Genomic DNA, 23,870 nt, shown 5'->3' on the forward strand with positions numbered 1-23,870 from the left:
GTGGGTTCCTCACTAGTTTAGTTTGGTTTTATTCTTTTGTATTTCAAAGATATCTTTTAATTTACTGGTAGAATTTTTGCTTGCATCATGCTATTTCAACAGTCAAATAAACAGTCTATCATTCAGGACACTATAGGTTTATGTAATAATTCAAAACAGGTAAGTTTCTGCATTTTTATTTTGATTGCTTGAATACTGTTGATGTTACATAAAAGCTCTGTACATTGAGAAAGATACATAAATACAATGAAAAATAAATATCTAAGGATACACATGATAACATCAGATGTGGGAAATGCAGTAGCAGAAGAAGAAGATACACATGACAACACACAAAACTTTTAACAACAAACAGATGATTTAATACATCACCCATTACGAATTATGGTGGTAGAGTAAAATATTGAGAAAATAAAGTACATTGAAGCCTTAAGGAGTGTCAAGGACTTAACCATTTTTTTTAGAAAATGTTTTGAAGGAGAAATATGTTAGTTATTAAATGTTTGTACAATTGGTTTCCGTTATCTAGTCTAATTTGCTAACAAATATTATGTGTAATAAAGATTGTGATATAATTAGTTAACTGAACACAATATTGATCTTAAAATGGGATTATTCTACTTTCTGAAGATACCAACATCAATACACCTTTCTCTGAACTAGAACAAAAATAACATGAATTGTCACATTGAAAAGGAGAAATAGTGTCACACAAAAACACAGGTGCCTGAAGCAAGGGAGAATGCCTCTTTTATAATTCTCTTCTACATATTTATCCATTATGACATCAGAGGTGAAGTTTTTAACAATAAGCATTCTTTTAATAGAGGAAGCGATGGAAAGGAACAAATGAGTGACAAATGTAGAGATAGGAACATGAATGGGAACTCATAATATTTAAACACAATTACAGGTCAGTACAAGGAGCATAGAAAGAGAAGACAAGGAAAAACATGAAAACACGGAAGGACAAGGACAATCTCCATATCTTCGTGTTCTGCTGTCTTGAAGTAGATTGTATTTCTCCACATCAAACCCAGTTCTTCTACATTAATTTCTTCTCAGGAGCTGGCAAACTCATTTCTGCTTTTCAGCTTCATCAGGGATAGGAAACAAGAGTGTATGTCTCAAGAAGCCCAGAAATTTCTCAAAGTCTTCTTGATGAGACACGTCTCGTGTGACTCTCAAGAATACCAAGTACGCTTCTGACGTCATGTGTTACAATGAGAGTGGTAACACGTTGTGACATTGCAGTCAACCAAACTATTCAGGAGGCAGTTTGTCCTTCTGTTTATAACAAACACGAATGTAATATTTATCGCAGGCACTAATGGCTATCAAAAGAAAATAATTAGTCTTGGAGTATTTCACAGAAGTACCAGAAAATAAAGTGCATTACAATATGTATTTGTTTCCAATGTATTAATTTCAATTTGCCCACGCCACATGAAGAGCCAAGGCAATCAAGCTTCTGTTAGTACCTTAAACTATGGTATGTTTCATTATTCCTTATTATTCCTTTTTTTTGTTTAATAAGTAGTTATAACTGTACAGTTAAAAATAAAGTTGTCTTTAAAGAAGGAGAAAGCATAATATAAAGGAATAACACCACTCAAATTCTGTTTAATCAAGAATAATATTTTGTCTCCAAATGGAGACTGGGTTTTGTTTATTTCTTTTTGCTAATAATAATAATAATAATAATAATAATAATAATAATAATAATAATAATAATAATAATAATAATAATAATAATAATAATAATGTTATTGGCTTTCTGTCCCACTAGCTACAGTACATTTACATTTTCGGAGATGCAGAGGTGCCAGAATTTTGCCCCACATGAGTTCTTTCAAGTGCCAGTAAATCTACCGACATGAGGCTGACGTATTTGAGCACCTTGAAAAACCACCAGACTGAGTCAGAATCAAATCTACCAAATCAGGGTCAGTGCCACTCAGCCCAGCTCTTTTTGTAAATAAACAGTTATGTTAAAGAAGATCAAATATACAGTCCTCTGGTGGCAAAAATTCTAAAAGGGTGTTGTGAATGAGTTATGATAGTTGAAACAAAAACATGATTCTTCTTCTTACTTTCTTGGACTTTGCACAGCGCTACACCCTGTCACTATTTTGTTCTTTGAATACATATCTTGTATTTGTATTACTGGTAGATGGAAGTCGACTCATAACTGCTTTTTGAAATGGGAAGTTACTCACTTTGACTCGAGAGACATTATGACATTCTCAAGATTTTGGTAGCTGGCCTCAAGAATCTCGAGCGATATGAATTCCCATCCCTAAACATCAACACTCATTGAGAAACCATCTTGACAGATCTTCAGACTTGATGTAGGAAGTGAAGGATTAGAACATTATATACACTGAGCTCGATACCTGCAGTCACTTAAGTGCGACCAGTATCCAGTATTCGGGAGATAGTGGGTTCGAACCCCACTGTCGGCAGCCTGAAGATGGTTTTCTGTGGTTTCCCATTTTCAAACCAAGTAAATACTAGGGCTGTCCCTTAATTAAGGCCACAGATGCTTCTTTCCCACTCCTAGCCCTTTCCTGTCCATCATCGCCATAAGACCTATATGTGTCAGTGCGACGTAAAGCACCTTGCAAAAAAGAGGAAGGAAAAAAAGAACATTTTTTATATATATATGTTTTATTTGATTTGTCACTTGTGTTTTCTTTTTCATTACTTTGGGGTTCCTCTTCTACCAATCTATTTGTCCTATATTCCTAGTCTTTTACCATTCTTTATCATTTTGCCCCTTCTCTTTTCCTGTGTTTATCCAGCTTTCTTCTAAACTTACATTTCCCCACATCAGGACTGAGGATTTGTCAAGATGGTGCCTCAATGATTATTGATGAAGCCAGGAGGCAGATATGACACTGTTGAGATCTGAGAAGAAATGGATGTAGAACTGGGATTGATTAGAAGAGAAACTGTCTACTTCCAGATGGCAGTATATGATAATGTGGAGATTGTTCTTGTCTTTTCATGTTTCTGTGCTTGTCCTTGTCTCTCCTTTGTGTGTTCCCTCTTTCCTCATTGACCTGTCATTGAGATTATCATTTTCACAATCCTTTCTATATTTTTATGATGGAAGCTGATTTAACACTCAGCCTATAACATACCATACTTGTGCTGAAGATCACTGTATGAAATTCTGTTGTCAGCACAATTTACCTTGAGGTTATAGCCCGCCTAGTGGCTGTGATCATTAAGGCATCAAGTCTTTAAGCTTCTGACACCATGGCTAGCAGTTTGAGTCCCACTGTTGGAAAAAAATCACCATGAGAATGTTAGCCTGCAGGGTAGAAGAGGTGGTGATATACAATTTTTCATCACTAGATTGTGTGCCTAAAGCGTGGGTTCTGCAATGTTTATATGGAGTGAAAGCATATGATGCTGTTGATGGTAATTCACCCACTGGATGGGGACATTAAGCCTTGAGCAGACCCCTTGGTGTTCTTCGACAGGAGTAGGCTATGTGCCAGCAGCAGGTTCCATCCTCTCCCTACCTCATCATCACTCTACCTCCAGATGCAGAGATTGCCCAGAAGCGTTAAATAGAAAGACCTGCACCAGGCCTCTTCAGAGGCCACCTGCAATCAATTATCAACCTGGAGGTTTGGAGTACAGTTACTCCTGACAATGAAAGGGAAACATTCTTTTCCAACTATATCAGATACATAAAAATGATGACAAGTGACATCTATTTTCCTTTAATGATCATCTCCATCTTTGAGAAGATGTGATAACATTTTATGCTTATCCTCTTTTATTTATGACAGCATAATATTATGGCATGTACTATTTGTACCTCTGTTCCTCACCTCACAATGCTGAAAATCTTATCTTTATTTTAAATTATGTTGACATTAAATGTTGTTAAAGAGAACTTTCCATTTTGAAATTTATGCAGATCATCTAACTGAATCTGCTAATCTATATTATTCTGGTTAGACCAGTGCTTCTATAAATCCATATAAAGAATGAGCAAAACAAGCCTTTCCAAGAAATAGACTGTTAAGATATTTTGTACACACATTTCTGAAGAGCTGTTATAGAGCTTTGAAAAAATTGTAGCTAGTTTATTAGATACATCCTTAAAACTCATCATTGTCTCCCAAAGGCAATGATCCTACTATCTTGAACTTACCAGTGGAGTGAGTTCCTCAAGGTTCTCAGCTTGCTCCCTTACTTTTTACTCTCTACATAAATGATATCAAAAAAATACTATCAGCAACTGCTGCAAAAAAAGCTGTATTTAACTGGAAGAATAATCTACCTTCAGCCACCAATGACAGGGTCCAGGAACATGAGGTCGGAATGATTCAAATTTTTTCACATACAGTATATCCCTTACAGACAACAGACGAATTAATGACAATTCTCAGTAAAAAGGGAGGAGTTAATACACTGGATCAGTAGAGGGAAAAATTATTCTGTTTAAAGGAGAATGATGAGATGGCTGTTAGCCATTTTCTTTGCACTACTGGATATTGCTTCTGGGAATGTGCAGTACATAAGAATTCAGAATTGGTTTTGTTTGTGGACAATGGAATTTTTTAATTGAAGTTAATTGTCCACCTGATTGTTTAAAACTCCAGAAGGATTTACATCATCTGTAAAAGTACTGTACACAAAATGGGTCAAAATTTAAACAATGACAAATATAAAATAATATTTTTTTAAAACAAAAAGAACATATTCAGTTATCATCTCTCATTTAATGAACATATTGGACATGATTGATGATTGATTGTATAGCCTTAGTACAGTCATTACATCTGCACAACACTGTGAATTTATGGATAAACTTTCAATTTTTTAATTGTTCCACTCCTTAATGAACTGCTCATAACTTCCTAGAAAAAATAAACTTCCACATTCCAGACAGGCACACAATATTTAATCATACACTGTCCACAAACTGGCACAGAACTAAGTATGTATTCATGAGCCAATTTAAAAAATGCCAAGTAGCACAGTGGATGGTGTATTTACCTGCTAATTGTGAAATTTAAGAAATCACTTACACAATCTCTGTTCTTGATTTACTCTTTCCTGTGCTTGCTTGTACTATAACCCATATGATATTTGCTAATTTTACCTTGTGGTTTTTTGTTAATTAATTAATTAATTAATTAAATAAATAAATAAATAAATAAATAAATAAATAAATAAATAAATAAATAAATAAATAAATAAATAAATAAATAAAGAAACAAACAAACAAACAAACAAACAAACGAATGAATGAATGAATGAATGAATGAATGAATGAATACATACATAAATACATACATAAATAAATACATAAATAAATAAATAAATAATCAGGCATTAGGTACAGTAAACATATAGAATAATAAAAGTGAATCTCACTTTCCTATATTCCTAAATTTTTGGTGTTATACTAGGGTTTATTTCACTCTATTTTGATGCCTTATTGAACTAGTCTTGTTAGATAGTAACTCTAAATTAATTTTGGAACCTTCTGTTAAAATATCACACAATTGATTTTTCTATGTCTTAACGATTGTAAAATAAGAAACAAATAAACATCAATATCCAACTCAGTTCAGTAATTACCTGCAAGCATTAATGAGAAATATTGATGGGCTTTATATCAGAACTTACTTAAATCAACATGTGAGAAATTGTAAACAAAACTGTCCAAATAATGTTAAACTGGCTGGTACTTGAATAAATCCATTTATAATATAAGTAATGTGAATGTTTATGGCAAAGGCTTGAATAACAGCATCCAGGGGAAATTAATTGTTCTAATAAGCTCCATTTATTAATCATTTTTCAAATTAAAGAGTCAAGGTGTTTCATTGAGAACACTTAACACTGCAACAGCCACATATATTTATTAGAGCATGCAGCATTCCACATTACAGAACCAATAACCAATTTTGTTCCCCCTTTTTAAATAACTGTTAGGTTCTTCAGTCTGGAAAAAGTAATTTTGAATAAATACATTTATAAACTATCTGAAAAAGAAAACATATATGGTAACTACTTAACACATAAGGACATGTTTCATTCTTGAAAGAACATCATCTGGTTTTATCAAATCACACTCAAAGATATTTAGAAATGTATAAACATTTATGTTCATTCCTATTTAAATCCATAAAACCTTGAATTTTGGAACTTATCTTAATGAAGTTCTTACCTACTGCCCTCCACTCTAGCATGGAATGCAAATTGTAATACTATTATTCTGTCATTGGCATGGTTCCAGCTGGCTACTCAGTCCATTGACCTTCTACCAGGTTTAAATAACTCTGTTATTATATGTTTTCTTTTTAGATAGTTAATAAATTTATTTATTCAAGATTAGTTGTGGCAAAGTGTAGAACCTTACAGTTATAAATTAACTGAGTCAGAACTGAAAAGAAATGGCTTTAAATATCACAAACTATTTGTTACATTAACTACATCTATATAAGTTATGAAAGTTTTTTGAGAAAACAGGTTATGTAGTATATGCTATTTCTATAAGCACTGCTCCATAGCAAGCCAATTTAAACTTAATAGACATAATGGATTAAAAATCTGTATTCTTTTGTTACCAATTATTTACTAGGCAATCAATCATACAATAAGAGAACATCAAATATCAGTTCTGAAGAAAGGAGAATAAACACACTTTTGAATCACCTTGTTCAATGCCAAAAAGTTTTGGTGTTATATATAATGAGACGGAAAACACTTTAGACGGAAAAGTATTATTGATCCCTTAATAGGCAAATTTTCTTATGAATGTATACAAAAATAAAATAAAATAAAATAAAAAGATGGTACTATCTTAGATATATGTCAAGATTTCATGAAAATAACTAAAATTAAACAAGTTCAAAAGCATATAATTCCAAATGTTATTTCATTAAACTTATCTGATAAACATTGCTATTGATAAATACTGTATTAATATATGATAGGATGCAACATATCTGGCTCCTTGGCTGAATGATCTGCATTCTTCTTTCTTGTCTTTTTCTGATTTGATGAGGATCAGCACTTGATATGGATTTGGCTCAATTTGACAGCCTTTCTGACATCAACCCTATCTTTAGGGAGCATTCCCTATTATATGTTTCTGTGGTGGTTGGTAGTGTAGTGTTGTATACAGATGAAGAGAAGTGTATTAAAATCTTGGTGGCAATAGCATAGATATTTGAATGGGACTCCAACAATCAAAGCCCTATAATTGTACCATATGAACATATCTTAACATTAGTATTATATTAGAATAAGGCATTCTTGTTTAATTAGTTTTTAGTAATGTTTCATTATGTACAATCACTATTAAGCAGGTTCACCAACAGCTGATGATGACTTATTTACAGGTCGAAACCGGTACTGTTTTAATGTATATAATTCTAAAAATTTTGTAAAATAAAGTATTGATTAGGTGGAAAACTCATCATTCATACTTGTGTCCGTATCATTACTCTGAGTTATTTATTTCATTTACATCATAGGCCATTAAATTTGTTCTTCATAGCTATTCTAAATCAGTTGTAAATTTGGGGGTAAATTTTCAGGTGTTGCGGTCTTCAGTAGAAATATATTTAATCAAATAATCTTTAATTACTCTGTCTTTATTTTAATTTTTGTGTTTCTTATTTTTATTTAACAAGTTTCTGGATCACTGTATCTTCTAAATTAATTTACTCAGTTTGCTAGATTATGGGATCTTGTAGGCTGAGTAAGGAATTTCAGCAGCAGCGGCAATTGGGGGGGTAGGGGGCGAGGGGGGCAATCTACTTTATGGAGAAAGCATTACATATTTATTCCATTTTAGCTGACTGAAACTAGGAATTAGAGGAATTATTAAAACAAGCAATTTGTACAAGCACTGTTGTCTTGTAACCTAATTCTTTCCTTTATTTTCTTTAGTTGAACTGATTTGTGTAGCGCCACACCAAGTAGTGGAGACTTTGCATGTGCTGTGAGGAAGTGTAGCAGGTTGGTTTTTTTTTTTTTGCCAAGGTCATGGGCACTTAGGTAGGATTCACCCGCTTGCCATGCACATTTATCAGTCAGTCAGTCAGTCAGTCAGTCTATTTATTGTGTTACCATTTTGTAGGGTTTTTTTTTTTCAGTTTTGATGTATATATATATCCCCTTCTCCTGCAAACACCTCTCCCCTCTGCTTTATCCCAAAAACCCAGGTACTTTTTGTTGCCTGTACATTTTTTGCCCCCCACTTCTTATTCCCAATCGGCGGTACTGGTATCAAGCCTTGTCATATCTGTCTTTCTATATTCTTATAAATGTGTAAATATGGTAATATCATTTGTATTTGTCCCAGGTACCTTGGGAAGGCAAGAGAATTTAGACTTAGGACCTAAGGTGCTGAAGGTTTATTGCTCTCCTGGGAGCATGATACTGGTCCTTAGGGCAGTCTCGTGCTTATAGTTGTTTGCTGGAGGATAGGTAAGTATGGCAATCGTGGTGTGTCATGCTGTGATCTGATATTTCCTGGTATGAAGGTGTTATTTATGCCTTTTTATTTTCTGTATCAGTAGGTCAGATTTTAGCTTTGTGCCTTTTTATTTTCTGTATCAGTAGGTCAGATTTTAGCTTGTGCACTTTAGTACTAATACATATATAAATACGTAAATATGTTTCTTGGTAAATGAATTACGTTCTTTAAATTACAGGTGATGTGAAGTTTGCTATTGTTTTCTTTAATATATATGGATTTTCATTTGGATATGCTACTTGACAGTTAATTCAATATGATCTTCTGGTTGGTATTCAGGCTTAAATTGGACTTTCTTGTTTATGGTGATAACACCATTACATAATGTGACTTTTATCAGTACTAAATTTTTAAGGTAATGTACATGGTGACATGAAGTGGATAGTGACTTACTAACATCCATTTTGCGCCTATTGTCCTTCGACTAGTCATGCGAGCAATGTTGCAAGCTAACGTAATAAAGTGTAACTGTGACCCTAGTTTAGACTTGCTTGCAACATTCAAACTTTAACCTTCCATTTATTGTTAATTTTTTCTGGAAATTAAGAATGCACCTAAGGTTGGTAACTTCAAGTTTGTTAATAATATTTAACGGGGATATGGTCTAGTTTAGTAATTTTCCCTAAAATTGTAAGTTTTCATATGTGTAATACTTCAGTTGGTAACAAAGGTCTAGTTAGGGTAATCTGATTTATCTGGAGGATGTTTTCTGCTGACCTGTCATACCTGTTATGTTTGAATGGTTTGGAAGTAAACTGCGTGTAAATGTACTTTTGTGAATTGTAATGTGTTTGTATGATATCCCCATGGGTAACTATGTTTCTTAGTAAATGAATTACTTTCTTTAAATTACAGGTGATGTGAAGTTTGCTATTGTTTTCTTTAATATTGAGGTACATTTTAAGATGGGTATTGTAAAATTGTAATATGGATCAATGGGTAAACTTTGGATCTCTTTTCTTAATTTTGGTCTTCTTTCCTTTCTAAATTTTACTTACCCCAGGGATTGCTGGATTCCTCAGTGAGAAAAGTTCTCTGGAGCTAGATGCCAGTAAAGTTTAACTCTTCTTGGACATGTATATAAACTAGTTACTACAAGTTCTAAATATTAAGTTTTTAAGATGAACACTACAGTTATATTTTAGTAGAAAGTATTAACAATTGACCTCTCTTCAAGCCTCATTATTCCTAACACCGTTTCTTCGTCTTCTAAACTTTTCATGTAGTAGTTTTGTCTTGTGTGGAGATTTTCTTCTGTTGCTTGTGTATTATGTTCTAGCTTGCTGCAGTTACTACGCCATCCTGGACGATACATCACTGTCTCAGTTTCCAGTCAGTTCACTAGATGGGTGAGCTGGGTTCAAAATTACTAGACTGCCATGGTTGGACTGTAAGGCAGTTCTATGTGGTGTTGACAGTGAGTGGTGTCAACGGCTGTGCATCAGTGTCAGCAAAACCAGAGGTCAAGATGGAATACTTTGATGCACAAAGGACGTTTCAGTCGAGAACGGCATCAAATCCTCAGTGTTATGTCGTGTGTTTATTCCATGCGACATTAAAAAAAATTGAGCTCTGGCTTAATTTGAAGTTTGGGAGAGTGCGGCATGTGCTGCAAGTGTTTCTATGTTTGAACTACTTCAAATAAATTCTGGATCATTTAAAATTGTATTCAATTTTATCATCAGAATTTGTGGGAAACACTGTACTACACACGTAAATTTTTCTGGGACTTGCACAAGAGATAAGCTTCGAAAATTGTCCACGGATAAGATAATCAATGTCAAATTTGAATTCCATTGACTTAAATAAAATCAAAAAGTAACTCCTGTGCGGTCATTGGTCATTAACTTTGCTGTGCTGTTTCCTATTTAACAACCTAGTGTGGGCTACCTTAGGGAAACGCATTGCAGGGTAGATTCATTCTGTCTTCAGGATCATGTAGAGTGGACGTGTTGTCTGCGAGCTCTGACTTGCTTGGGGTAAGCAAATCTTAAATTTCCTAAGGTTATTTAATTTAACTTGATTTTAGATCGTAATTTGTCAGAGGAGTTTACCCGTCGATTTTACTAACATGAATCAAAACAAATTCATGTTGGTGTAAAGGTGTTTTACATCCATCCTCACGTTTGCATGAGGCAAGCTTTCTAACAGTTTTTGTACCTTAAAATTAAATTGCTCACGAAGCTTGACCTCAGTAAATATGTTTCATTTTAAATTGTTTTCCTAAAACTGTATTTTTATTCAGTGAGGTGGTCGCTTCATAATTTCAACTTGTAATTTCCTTTGAATATCAACCCACTCTGCGCAAAGGACCTATTTGCTTTCACATTGTAACTTCTGTTTTATTTGATGTTTACAGTAATTCAAAAGGAATTTTCTTTCCGGCAAGATAATTGTAAGACTGCAACTTAATTACACCAGGGTTTGTATTTCTGTTTTGCGTTCATGCTAGTGTTCTTTAATTCCTTTTCTTTGGTATCTTTTCTATAATAAATAAGTATTAACTAAGTTATTCTTTATTCAAAGTTTCGGGCACAAAAGTCCTATGATCCATAACCTTATGTTTCCACATCACTGGCCTTAGTTGTGATGTATTTTATGTGCTTTATTTTGAATTTATAATATGGTTTTAATTATTGTAAATTTGTTTTTATGTTTCAAATGGAAATGCAAGCAAAAAGCGCTCTACAAAAACTAAGAAATATAGCTGAAATGGGAGGATATATGAAGAAGGACACCAAAGACAACATTCTGAACGCAGTGGGTACTATAACAGAATATATAAAAGCATTAGAGGAAAAAGTGAAGCCAGGAAATAGTGTGGACATTTTCGAAGCAAACACAACAGTAGAGGTTAGAAAACATCGCATTGACTTGGAAGAAGAAGAAGGGGACGAAAGCTGCAGCGTGAGACAGGTGGTGCCATCTATAGATGCAACAACAGAAACACGAGGGGAAGACAACCAGGCAAAGGTGCCAACTACTGGAGAGAGCAGCAATCCGGATGGTATAGATATAGAGGGTATAGATCGTTCCCAGAAAACATTCAGGGAAACAAATAACATGAGGACATCTCTCGACCGCATAAATGAAAGTGTAACTGAGAATCAGAATAGTACACCATCTGCCGATGACGAGGAAAACCACCAAGGAAGAATACAACATGCAGCAAATCCCACATTCCCAATAACACAAGGCAAGAAACATAATAACGCTATAGTCAAGCAGACGACAATAAATGTCGAGACAGTAAATGAGAAATTAGAAAACATAATGGAATTCCTGGAAAACAAGCTAGATCAAATAATTGAGCAAAAAATTAACCAAAGACTAAAAAGCAAAACTACAACAGAAATAAACCACATGGTCAGGACAGCACAAAATGCATTTGATGAAACAAGCACCAGTACATGCGAAGAAAAGAATCAAAATCGCCAGAGAGACACAATAAGGGAAACGAGAAATGAATGGAATAACATATCACCCATAACCAATCAAAGACAAAAGGATGACGGTGAACTAGAAGCGGCAGAAAAAATGGCTGTACGTAGGTCGGCTTAAACAGAGCACCACTGCAACAAATATAAGAAAATTCTTGGAAAGGAATGGCATTATAGGACACATAGAGTGTGAAGAACTTCATACACTGGGAGACAGAAAAGCTTTTAAGGTCGGTTTCCTATACATCTATCTGGAAGATGCACAGAGCGTGAATTTCTGGCCATAGGGAATAAAAGTCAGAAGATTTTGCTTTCGGAGATATGATAGGAGACCGGAGGAAGAACGAGGGGTGGAACTTCAGTAAACATCTCACCCAATTGCCAAAGAAGAAGGAATCTCAGTCAAGCACGGAAATAAGTGTATTATTATGGAATATAGAGGGAATAAGAAATGCAATACCCCACATATCACAGAAGACAATAGACGACACAGATGTTATGATACTGACAGAGATATTCCTCACGGAACCTATGGACTTGCAAGGCTACTTATGGTATACACACGCTAGCGACCCCGACGGAAGGAAGACCAGCAGGAGGAGTCACAATCTTCATAAAAGGGAAACTGGGAGATATCAAGTGAATCATCACGGAGGAAAACATGGTCACAATAATCACATCAGAAATTACGATAATAGGAATTTACATTCAGCCAAATACACCTATAGAAAACATAATGGATAAAATATCTATAGCCATAGAACAAACGAAAACAGAAAGGAACGTAATAATTGCCGGAGATTTTAACTGCAGGATAGACAAAGAAAATACCAAAACTTGCATCCTTCTTGAGACACTGGAAGAAGAAGGCTTCAGAATAGCAAACAAAAAAGAAACACCAACCTACTTTGCACAGAACGGTCATAGCACCATCGACCTATTGTTTTTTAGAGGAGTACAACTACCATTATGTAACCAAGAAGGCCTATGGAACTCATCGGCAGCACCAATAAGGAAACACATACCTATAATGACACGCCTACGTATGGAAATCCAACAAAAGAGGAAGGAAGCAAAAACGCCAAGTATATATACCAGAAACATCCAGTGGGAAACGATAGAAGAAAGCAAGGAAAACATTGGGAAAGCAAGAAACCTAATAGAAGAAGAAAGACTAGAAGAAGCCCTAGAAACAGCTACCGAAGTAATAACAAAAGCTATAACAGTAAAGGAAAGAAGACATGCACAAGCTTGGTTTGACCAAGAGTGTTACAAGGAAAGAAAAGCAACTCTAAAGGCCCTGAATGCAGCAAAATTATACAGATGCCCAGACGACCTAACAGCATATGCAGAGAAAAGGAAAAAATATAAAGAAGTAATAAAAAAGAAAAAAGAAGAATATACAGAGAAACAAGGAAGGAAACAAGCCGAGGAAACAAAATCAGAACCCATACATAGCGCTGAAAAAGAAGACGTCAATCGCAACAGGAGAAATTCATGTGGAGAAGTGGGAACATCATTTTTCGAACATACTGAATAAGGAAGGGCTGAAGGAAGCATATGACATAGAAACAGCAGAACCCACACATGCTCTGGAGCCAATGACAACGTATGAAATTAGGAAAGCAATACAAGGAGGGAGAAAAAATAATCCGCAGGACCAGACAAAATTTACATGGAACACTTAAAAGACTCACTTGACGAGATGGAAGAACTGTGGAAAGACCTAATGAACAAATGTATACAGACTGGGAAAATACCAGAGGGATGGAACACAGCGACTCTAAAGATACTGTTCAAAGGAAAAGGGAGCAGAACATCACTAGACTCATTTAGAGGAGTACCACTAGAAAATGCATCCTTTAAAGTTTTCACAAAGATATTAAAGGAAAGATTACTAGAAGTCTTCAGTGGGTACATTCCAGAAAATCAATTCGGGAACATAATCCGAATAAACAACAACGTAGAAATTTCTGAAGACATAATACAGACGAACGGAGTTATTCAAGGGGATCCCATGAGTCCCACACTTTTCAACATTTATACAGCAGATGTGAACCGCATAGTAGACGAAGGATCAAAAGCAGAGCTGATCCTATACGCAGATGACATGCTGATCGGAGCTAAAGAAAAGGAGGAGGTGCAAAGGGTAGTCCACAGACTAGAAACCTTGGGGGAGGAAAACAGCCTACAGATAAATGAAGAAAAGACAGTACAAATGACCTTCAGAAAAAGTGGGAAATCATCGCCCAAAGACAACATAACATTACACCAAAAGCCACTACAAAAGGTACGAAATTGCAAATATTTGGAAATAACATTACAGACAATGGTGGCGTCCTTTGGTATACATATTCAAGAAAGAACGGCAGCAGCAATCAGAGCCTCATACAGCATCCAAAACATTTCAAACCTATCAATCAGCACGGCGATGAGACTTTTCAAGACGACAGTAGCGCCAGTGATAACATATGGAATTGAGATCGTGTGGGAAAAGCTGAAGATCGGAGACCTGATGAGAATAGAAAGAATAAAAGCAATGTTCATGAAGAGGATTACCCGAGTTGGAAAGACAGCGCCATCCCGGATGGTATACGAAATGATGCGGGAGACATATTTAATAGAATATATTTATTTATCACCTACAGGATGTCCCAATTACAGATGATGTAATAGAAAAATTAAATAAAAAATTAAATTAAATAAAAAATAAATTAAATAATATACACACAAATTTCATAGAAGACATACGATCACAATTCTACCTACAATCAACGGAAGCAAGCAGGGCACTAGTGAACATCAGGGAAAGGAAGAAAAGTGAAATTGACCTAGACTTCTACACCTCACCAGCGATGACGGACGATAGATGGACTAGAGAGTGCAACACACAGCGCCACGTGATAACACGACTCTTCATACATGGGTTTCACCACAAGATATGCGTAAACCAGAAGTTCCATGAGCCAGACGAAGATTGTAAGTGCACTCTGTGTGGGCAGAAGTGTAGAAGATACCACATCATAACTTGCACGAAAAGAACCAGGACAATTACAGACTATAGCAAAGACTGAAATGTGAAATTTATTTAATGCTCAAACTTGAGTATACATTTCTCTATTAAATTAAATTAAAATTTTCTTTCTTTTATAATTTTTATGTTAATGCACTCAATAGCAGTTACAATTTCCTCTACTGTAATACTGTTTTAGAGTGCCATTGACCGTAAGTGTTGAGGAAGTTTTTATTTACATATGCATTATCAAATATCTCTGATCCATAATAAGTTAACAATAAGCAATGTTAATGTCTAGTAATGCCCATTAGTCCAACTCGTTGGCTGAATGGTCAGCTGGCCTTCGGTTCAGAGGGCCCCTGGTTCGATTCCTGGCTGGGTCGGGGATTTTTAATCGCTTCTGATTAATTCTTCTGGCTTGGGGACTGGGTGTTTGTGTCCATCCCAATACTCACCTCTTCATATTCAGACAACATACCACACTACCAACCATCACAGAAACACACAATAGTAATTACATCCCTCCATATAGGGTTGGCGCCAGGAAGAGCAACCGGCCGTAAAACAGGGCCAGATCCACATATGCGACGCAGTTCGCACCTGCGACCTCACCGGTGTGGAAAAAGCGGTAGGAAAAGAAAGAAGAAGAAGAATAAGAATGTCCAGTAATGGCCATTATTTACTCTAGCAATTTCCTCTTTTCTGATGGTTCATGCATAACACATAAAAGAAAGAATTTGAAAATATTAACTTTTTTGCCTCATAATTGCATTAATTGTATTAATTAATTGCACAGCATAAGGGTTAAATCACAAAGTGTATTATGGCTTAGTGTATGTTTACTACTACTAATGTGTTAACTCAGGATTTCAAGAAAGTTTCCATGCTCTTTATATCTAGGATGGTTTAAAAAATTGTGTATGGAAGATGAATCTACACACCCTATAAGAAGTGAAACAAAATACTCACCATGAATAATAATAATAATAATAATAATAATAATAAAACTACGTAGCGAATAGAAATGAGAGAAGTGAGAGCACTTCGACTCGCTTTCCATTACAGCAATGGAGAAACTAGTGGCTACAATACAGAGAGTTGCCACTGCAGCGCAACAATCTCTTTAGATGCATAGGTGGCATTATTTATTCTGGATGCGGGCCTATTTATTGTTGTCACACGAGCGATCATAGAGTATATTAACTATATTTGGGAATATCATGAGCGTGCAATTGCCATTGTGCTTTGTGCTGGAATGTCAATCTGGTTACAGGTCAGTTAACCCTTTCAGACCGTGTACGCACAATTGTGCGGGTTTGTATTTTATTTATGTCTGAGCTTATTCTTGGCGCTAGACCGGACTGCAGTGCTTGTGCGGGACACGTAGCATGTACTTCAGCTGTTTTTATTTAGTATTTGACTACCAGGGGGAAGGAAGAAGAGTTTAAAAATACAGTTCATTAGCAATATGGCGGGAAGCAGTAATGCCTAAAGTAAGTATTTATTTATTGCATGCATATTAATCTAGAAGCTTTACTGAATATCAGAATATAATCTATGAAGTGGGTAGATTGTGTAGAAAACGTAAATTGTGAACTTTCAACATCGTACGTAATACCATGAGGTTTTGAATGTTGATACGCACATATGTGCGGGCTAGGTTTCCTTATAGCCAATGCATGCAGGAGTGCTGGGTGCTGTCGCAAAAAGGACTGAGAAAGAAATCTCGTACTCTACATGAGAAATGTAATGTATAAGATTTTAACTGTTTAAAATCATTCCACACAGTAAAATAAAACATTTGATCATGTACATGTGCATATTCACATGTACTGAGTTGAATTTTTTAATTTTTAATTTTTTGCAAGTAGTGAATGAAGTCCTGACACGCACAATTGTGTGGGTTCTGTTTTTCAGCCGATAGTTCTTATTTTGTAAAATAAACTGTAAAAACATGTATTTGAGAGCATTTTAGTAAGTCTGTGACGTTTTGACACCTCCAGATTTCTTTCAGGTCTGACGACAAGCTGCTGCTGCCAAAAGGGCAGTAATAGCAAAACTCCTCCTCAATGTAGAAAATGTAATGTTTACTTGTGTTTGAACGAAGATTTAATTGTTTTAAATTATTCCCCACTGCAAAATAGAACATTTGATCACGTACATATGTATATTCACATGCTTTGGGGTAATTTTTATTTTTTGTAAGTAGTGAAGTAAGTCCTGACACGCACAATTGTGCGGGTGCTTTTTTTCAGAGCATTTAAGAGCATTTAAGAGCATTTTAGTCAGTTTTTGACGTACAAACAAAAATTCACACCGCCAGTTTTCTTTTAGGTCTGAAAGGGTTAAGGGTAAACATTTCTTCTCACCACCTGAAAATGAGGAGAATTTCTCTAAGTGAACTGGAGTAATCTCAAGAAAAGACACGCTGCTTACCCATTTCTAGGATTTGCAAGTGTCCCTTTTTGGAAGATCTCATTATATAGGAAGACTCATTTATTTTAATGGGGAATAGTTGAAATTCTGAGAATAAGGTGTGTGTCAAAGCCAGGATCTGTCCCGCACATTTTTCCAAACTTGCTGTACTATTTAAGCAAGTCCCTGAAAATTTGAAAACTCCCATTGGAATGAGAGTTATTCGAAGAACATGTTGGTAATGACAATATTAACAGCAATAGCTTAGAATGTAATTAACTCAATTTGCCATCTACATCTAAAATACTTAGTAGGGACAATAATGTAGAAATAAAAGAACCTGATCTCAGTTTGCCATGTACATCTGGAGTAGATGATAGTGACATCTTTGCTTCTAGAATTATTCAAAATTTGAAAAAAAAATTATAAACTTTGGAAAAAAAAAAAAAAAAAAAAAAAGCTCCATGCAGAGCTATATTTAAGCAGATTGACACTAAGGTCAATGTCTTAAGGAGTAAGCCAGCTGCAAGAGAAGTGAGGGTACTCTCTATCCACCAATCTCAACCCTTTAATGAGCAATAAGGTCCAACCACAACAAAAAGAAGAATCTTGAGAAGTCCCTTCGTCTGGCTTACACAACAGCAGGCAGCCCTATTTGACTTAATTTTAATCACCACAAGGCAATGAAAAAAAAAAAAAAAAATCAGACAACTGACCATTTCAACAGCATCTCATGAAACTACAGTAGAATTTTTATCCGAAAATGAACATTACAAAAAGTGACAATCAAGTTAATGAAGTTTTTCTAGGTTACACAACATGTTGGACATTATAGACTGAGCAATTAATGCTAGCCCAATTTCCTTATAAGTAACATTGGATTGAACTAGTATATAATTTAAACTTTTTAAAGTGTGACAATTATGTCAAAAATGTTTTTACAAGATGTACAGTACGTGTAAGCACAACTTTTTAGACAGAGCAATTCATGTTAGCCTAACTACAGTATTTTAAGTATTCCTATTGTAAATAAAGCCTAGGATCCTAGCAAACAATTTTGATCTTAGATATTAGGAACAGTTGCGAAACATGTCCTGCTTAAGACATAGTAATGATGTAACATTATTTATGTAAATAAATAAAAAGTATGGAGCCTCCGTGGGTCAGGCAGCAGCGTGCCAGCCTCTCACCGCTGGGTTCCGGGGTTCAAATCCCAGTCACTCCATGTGAGATTTGTGCTGGACAAAGTGGAGGCGGGACAGGTTTTTCTTTGGGTACTCCAGTTTTCCCTGTCATATTTCATTCCAGCAACACTCTCCAATATCATTTCATTTCATCTGTCATTCATTAATCATTGCCCAGAGGAGTGCGACAGGCTTCAGCACCTGGCACAATTCCCATCCTCGCTGCTAGATGGGGGCTTCATTCATTCCATTCCTGACCCAGTTGAATGACTGGAAACAGGCTGTGGATTTTCAATATAAAGTATAAAATGTATTTAAAAGGTGGACACTCAAGAAACATTCTTTCAGAAAGGTATATGTTGTTCAATATGGAGCCAACAATGAGATTTATAACTTGTAATAGTTAGACCATGTGAAGTTGGGGTGGGCAGCTAGTAATAAAAATAATTTTTAATAAATACTGTATTAAAATTATTAATAGAAAGGCAGTTGTTGATGCTAATAATAATGAAATTAAACCTTGAGTGCTATCGTTATGTGAATTTACTGTGGTTCTGAGTAGACCTACATTATTCGAGATATTACATTTGTGCTCAGTTATTTGGAGATCCATTTATTGTATGGAATAGGACAGTGTAGCTGCAAATCCAACAGATTAATTATATGATTTGAGTACATTTATGATATTCTGATGCAAGAGTTTGTACACTCAGTACATTATTTATGATGGTTAATTTTGACAAGCACTCAGGCAGATAACTGCTGTATAAAGGTGGGCATAATCAACCTTATGATCCTGACTGGATAGGCAGAAGAAGTGGTAAACTTTATGGAGAAAGAGGTTATAGAGATGATGGGGTTGAGTGAAGTTAAACAGAAGGGAAAAGGAAAGAATACAGTGAGGAAAAGATATACACTATACTGGAGTGGTGGCCAAGAGGCAAGAGGAGTGGGCCTGATAATTTTAAAACAGCTGGAGGAGTATGTGGATATGGTAGAGTACATCAGTGACAGGGTAATGAAAATTAGACTGAAAATGAGGAAAAAAAAGTGAAGGACTTCATACAAGTGTATGACCACAGATGGGGAACAAAGATGAGAATACTGAGGAATTCCTGGAGAAACTAGAAAAGGAAACAACTGATGTGGAAGTGATTATAATGGAAGCCTAAAATGCACAGGTGGGAAAAGAAACACAAGGAAAGGAAGAAGTAACTGGACCATATGGATATGGGAAAAGGAATGAAGAAGGGGGGAAACTAGTTGAGTTATATTAGAGGAATGGAATGATTGTGAGCAACACATGATTTCAGAAGAAAAACATCAGGAACATTACCAGATATGGTTGGGGTGACAGAAGAATAAAATCAGTAATTTATTACTTTCTGGTGGAAAGGACAAATTGCCGACAATTGATGGATGTAACAGCTTTACTAGGAGAAGCATTCGATGGAGATCATAGAGTTGTGACAGTAAAAATAAGATAGGAGAAAATGGAAAAATTAAAAGAGATAACAGATAGTAAAATAAAAGTGTGGAAATTAAAATATAAAATGTCGGAAGAGTTTCTGAAGAAACTGAAATGACAAATTCCAGTTACTGAAGTAGAAAATGTGGAAGGTGAATGGTTCAACCTCAAAAGAGCAGAGAGGGCCTGTGGTACAATATTCGATGAGAGTGAATGAAAAGGAGACACCGTGGTGGAATGAGAAGATGAGAGAAACAGAGAAGGGAAAGAAGAAAGCCTGGCAAGAATGGAACAGATAAAAAAGAAGAAAGCAAAAGTAAGTATCTTGATAATAAAAGGAAATGTAAGAAATTGATGATGGAAAAAAAAAGAAAAATAGGGAAGGATTTACACAAAAGATGGAAACAGATGAGCTGGCATAAAAGATTACTGTATGGAGTTATATGAAGTGATAACACAGAAAGAGTTTACACAAATCTGATGTAAGGGGAATGTGGAAAGTTGATAACACATCCAGAAGAAATGAAAAGGAAACTGGGCCTAGACAGGGGTTATGGACAAAATTGTAAAGGAGACAAAGGAAGCATATGGGAATAGGGAATTAAGGTTATTACTACTTGCAGATGATACTGCGGTCTGGGGAATGGACAGCAAAGAAGTACAAGAACAAATTGATGCAAACAATAGCATTAAACTTGATGCAATAAACAAGAAGAGGACATATAAGTCTCTGGTAAGACCCAAACTAGAGTATGGTTCCAGTGTATGGGATCCTCATCAGGATTATTTGATTCAAGAACTGGAAGAAATCCAAAGAAAAGCAGCTCAATTTGTTCTGGGTGATTTCTGACAAAAGATTACCTAGTGTTACAAAAATGTTGCGGGCTGGGAAGACTTGGGAGAAAGGAGATGAGCTGCTCGACTAAGTGGTATTTCATTGTTTTAACTTTTGACAATTTAGCTTTCAACATTAATCCTTGTATTTTCTGCCATGTGTTTTATATTTCAACTAGTCATAGTTTAACATTTGTCTTGTAGGTGCTATCATGTGTTATATATTGCTATTCGATAAGTTGCATTTTGCTCAATTGATTTGTTGGCTGATGATGACGCGCAATGAGCGTCGAAACTAGTACCAACCTTCTCTAGATGTTATGTGATATATATTCACATCAATAAACATTCATGGTATTGAAAAGGTGGACCTTTAACATTTTCATTTTACTGTAAGTGGTATGTGATATAGATGTTGATTCCCATAGGGAACCTGAAATATTTGTCCTGAATGAGTAAATTTATAATACCAATATAACTGGTTCGTTATTGGACATTATAAATTTTCCAGCTAACACATTCCTGGTTGCCAGCATTTCACCCAAGTGTGCTAAGTTGGGCTCATCAGTTGGTAAATAGCATACCCACGAAGACGTATGGCTAGTGCATACCGTGGAGGCCACTGCATAGACTACTTGGAGCCACCGGCAGTGCCAATGCACTATGAGAGACTTTGTCTCATTACCAAAAATTGATGCCTGCCTGGCCATCACATAATATAGATGTTGATTCCCACAGGGAACCTGAAATATTTGTCCCAAATGAGTAAATTTATAATATCAATATAAATGGTCCGTTATTGGACATTATAAATTTTCTAGCTAACTCATTCCCGGTTGCCAGCATTTTGCCCCAGTGTGCTAAGATGAGCTCATAAGTTGGTAAATAGCACACCTACCAAGACGCATTGCTAGTGCATACCGTGGAGGCCAACTGATGAGCCCAACTTAGCACACTAGGGCGAAATGCTGGCAACCGGGAATGAGTTAGCTGGATAATTTATAATGTCCAATAATGGACCATTTATATTGGTATTATTCCATTGTGTCCATTTAAAGGAGTCTGATATCTACACATCTTGAAGAGGATGGTCTATTGTTGATAGATCTGGGATGAACACACTGTAATACTGCAAGTTGGTTTTCCTAGAAACAGTGGTAATTCTTAATGCACCCTTGGCTTCAGAGCATCCTGAATAGCCTCTATATGCTTATCAAATTTATGCATGCCTTGGATATCTATCTTGTAACCTAGACATTCTATGGAAGGTGACATGAAAACACGTTTCTTTCAATTTCGAAAAAGACCATGATGTTCCACCTGGTTCAGTTGCTTGAAGAGCAGAATGTAGTTCTTCAAACCCATGTTAATTGAAATTATAATGTAATTGTAGAAATTGAAGGGTTGGATGCAAGAACCAGGCAGCTCCATTTCTGCTAACATTTCAGGAGCAACAAAAAAACTGTATAAAATAATTATGAATGATGGTATAAATAATTATTTCTGTCAGTACATTAATTATGACCTCCTTGATACATTTAGTCTGTATTGTAGCAGAATTTTCCATTTTCTTGTCTTTTATACCAATAAATTAATTTTTGAGTCACCTGGTTCTTGCATAGAAAATGTTTAATTCAATGACTGTGTTTTTACTTACCAAAAACTGTATTTTTGCAAGATAAATGACAGTATTTCAATAGGCATAGAATCTCAAGGATAATATAAAATAGTATTTCAATATGCAAACACTTCATAACATGTCACAGAAATTTTAAGAACCTTGAATATTAAATGTATCCACTATTACAGTATGACAGATGAGGTGTTCACATTATTTTCTCTTGATTGGCTGGTTACCGAGTTCGATAGCTGCAGTCGCTTAAGTGCGGCCAGTATCCAGTAATCGGGAGATAATGGGTTTAAATCCCACTGTCGGCAGCTCTGAAGATGGTTTTCCGTGGTTTCCCATTTTCACACCAGGCAAATGCTGGGGCTGTACCTTAATTAAGGCCATGGCCGCTTCCTTCCCATTCCTAGGCCTTTCCTATCCCATCATCGCCATAAGACCTATCTGTGTCAGTGCGACGTAAAGCAAAATAGCAGTGATTGGCTGGTTATATTGTCAGTGGGAGGTACATAGCGTTCGGCCAGTGCCATTACATTCCGAAATTTTGCTTCCTTGATACAGTTTCTGACTTGCGTGAGGAAACCTTCGGGTACTGTTCTTTTTCAAGAGAGGAAACTCTTGTAGAGAAAAACCTGATGCATTCATTGAACATTTAACAGTTCCACGAAATTCTTCACTATGAATAAACAACCGATATTTTGAAATGGAGAACTTCTCTTTACCTACACCACTAACATTATTCTTGAAGGATTCTTCAAAAGTACCTTTATAGTCTAGTAAGCTGTCTCTCTCAATTTGTTTGACAACAAATTTTGAGCTTGACTCTCTTATGAGGCTCACATAGTCATTAGGAGCATACAGTCTTTCTCTCTTCCGTTTTTCTTTTTCCTACTATTCCGAAGCTTCGGTCACATGGAAGAAAGCTGTGACCAGGCTCTGGAAAGCGTTGTATTATTGTAGTTAAGCCTAAATGTCCATGATACACTAGTGTACAGCAGAACTGAATGAATATCTGATTCTTGTTTTGGGCACTGCAATTATCGCAAAAGAGATAAAGTGTTTTCACACCAGGAGTAAGAGTGCTCTTCAAGAAATCATGAAAACAGGATACAACTTTGATAGGTGCCTTCCTTCCAAACAATTTCGTCAAATAGGTAAAAATAACTTTTTCCCTTTTTTTGCAGAATGTATACAGAATGAATATAGCCATAGCTGCCATTTGTAAAATACATCTTGGGAAGGTATCATAGGTAGTGGGAAATGTTGTTGAAAATCAAAAGCCGAAGTATCTACAGTTTTGGAAAGCTGTGTTGTTTCCTTCAAATCACTGTAGAAGGAGTCTGCTGTAGCCTTATGTAATTCACT

General features: G+C 35.6%; 1 protein-coding gene across 2 annotated transcripts in view; it reads right to left on the reverse strand.

Annotated features, from left to right (window-relative positions):
• The window catches only part of 5PtaseI (inositol polyphosphate-5-phosphatase A), a 589,076-nt gene that overhangs the window by 45,857 nt on the left and 519,349 nt on the right, over nucleotides 1–23,870 (reverse strand). The window contains exon 15 of one of the 2 annotated variants that reach the window (XM_067142882.2): nucleotides 174–3,617. The exons of the other annotated variant lie outside the window; for it this stretch is intronic. Within the exon in view, the coding sequence (XP_066998983.1) occupies nucleotides 3,607–3,617 (11 nt within the window). The 3' untranslated portion in view covers nucleotides 174–3,606. Of the gene's footprint in view, nucleotides 1–173; nucleotides 3,618–23,870 lie in introns of those variants that run through there. 2 annotated transcript variants of the gene reach the window in all.

Source organism: Anabrus simplex, chromosome 3, assembly GCF_040414725.1.
Source record: "Anabrus simplex isolate iqAnaSimp1 chromosome 3, ASM4041472v1, whole genome shotgun sequence".
Classification (NCBI taxonomy): domain Eukaryota; kingdom Metazoa; phylum Arthropoda; class Insecta; order Orthoptera; family Tettigoniidae; genus Anabrus; species Anabrus simplex.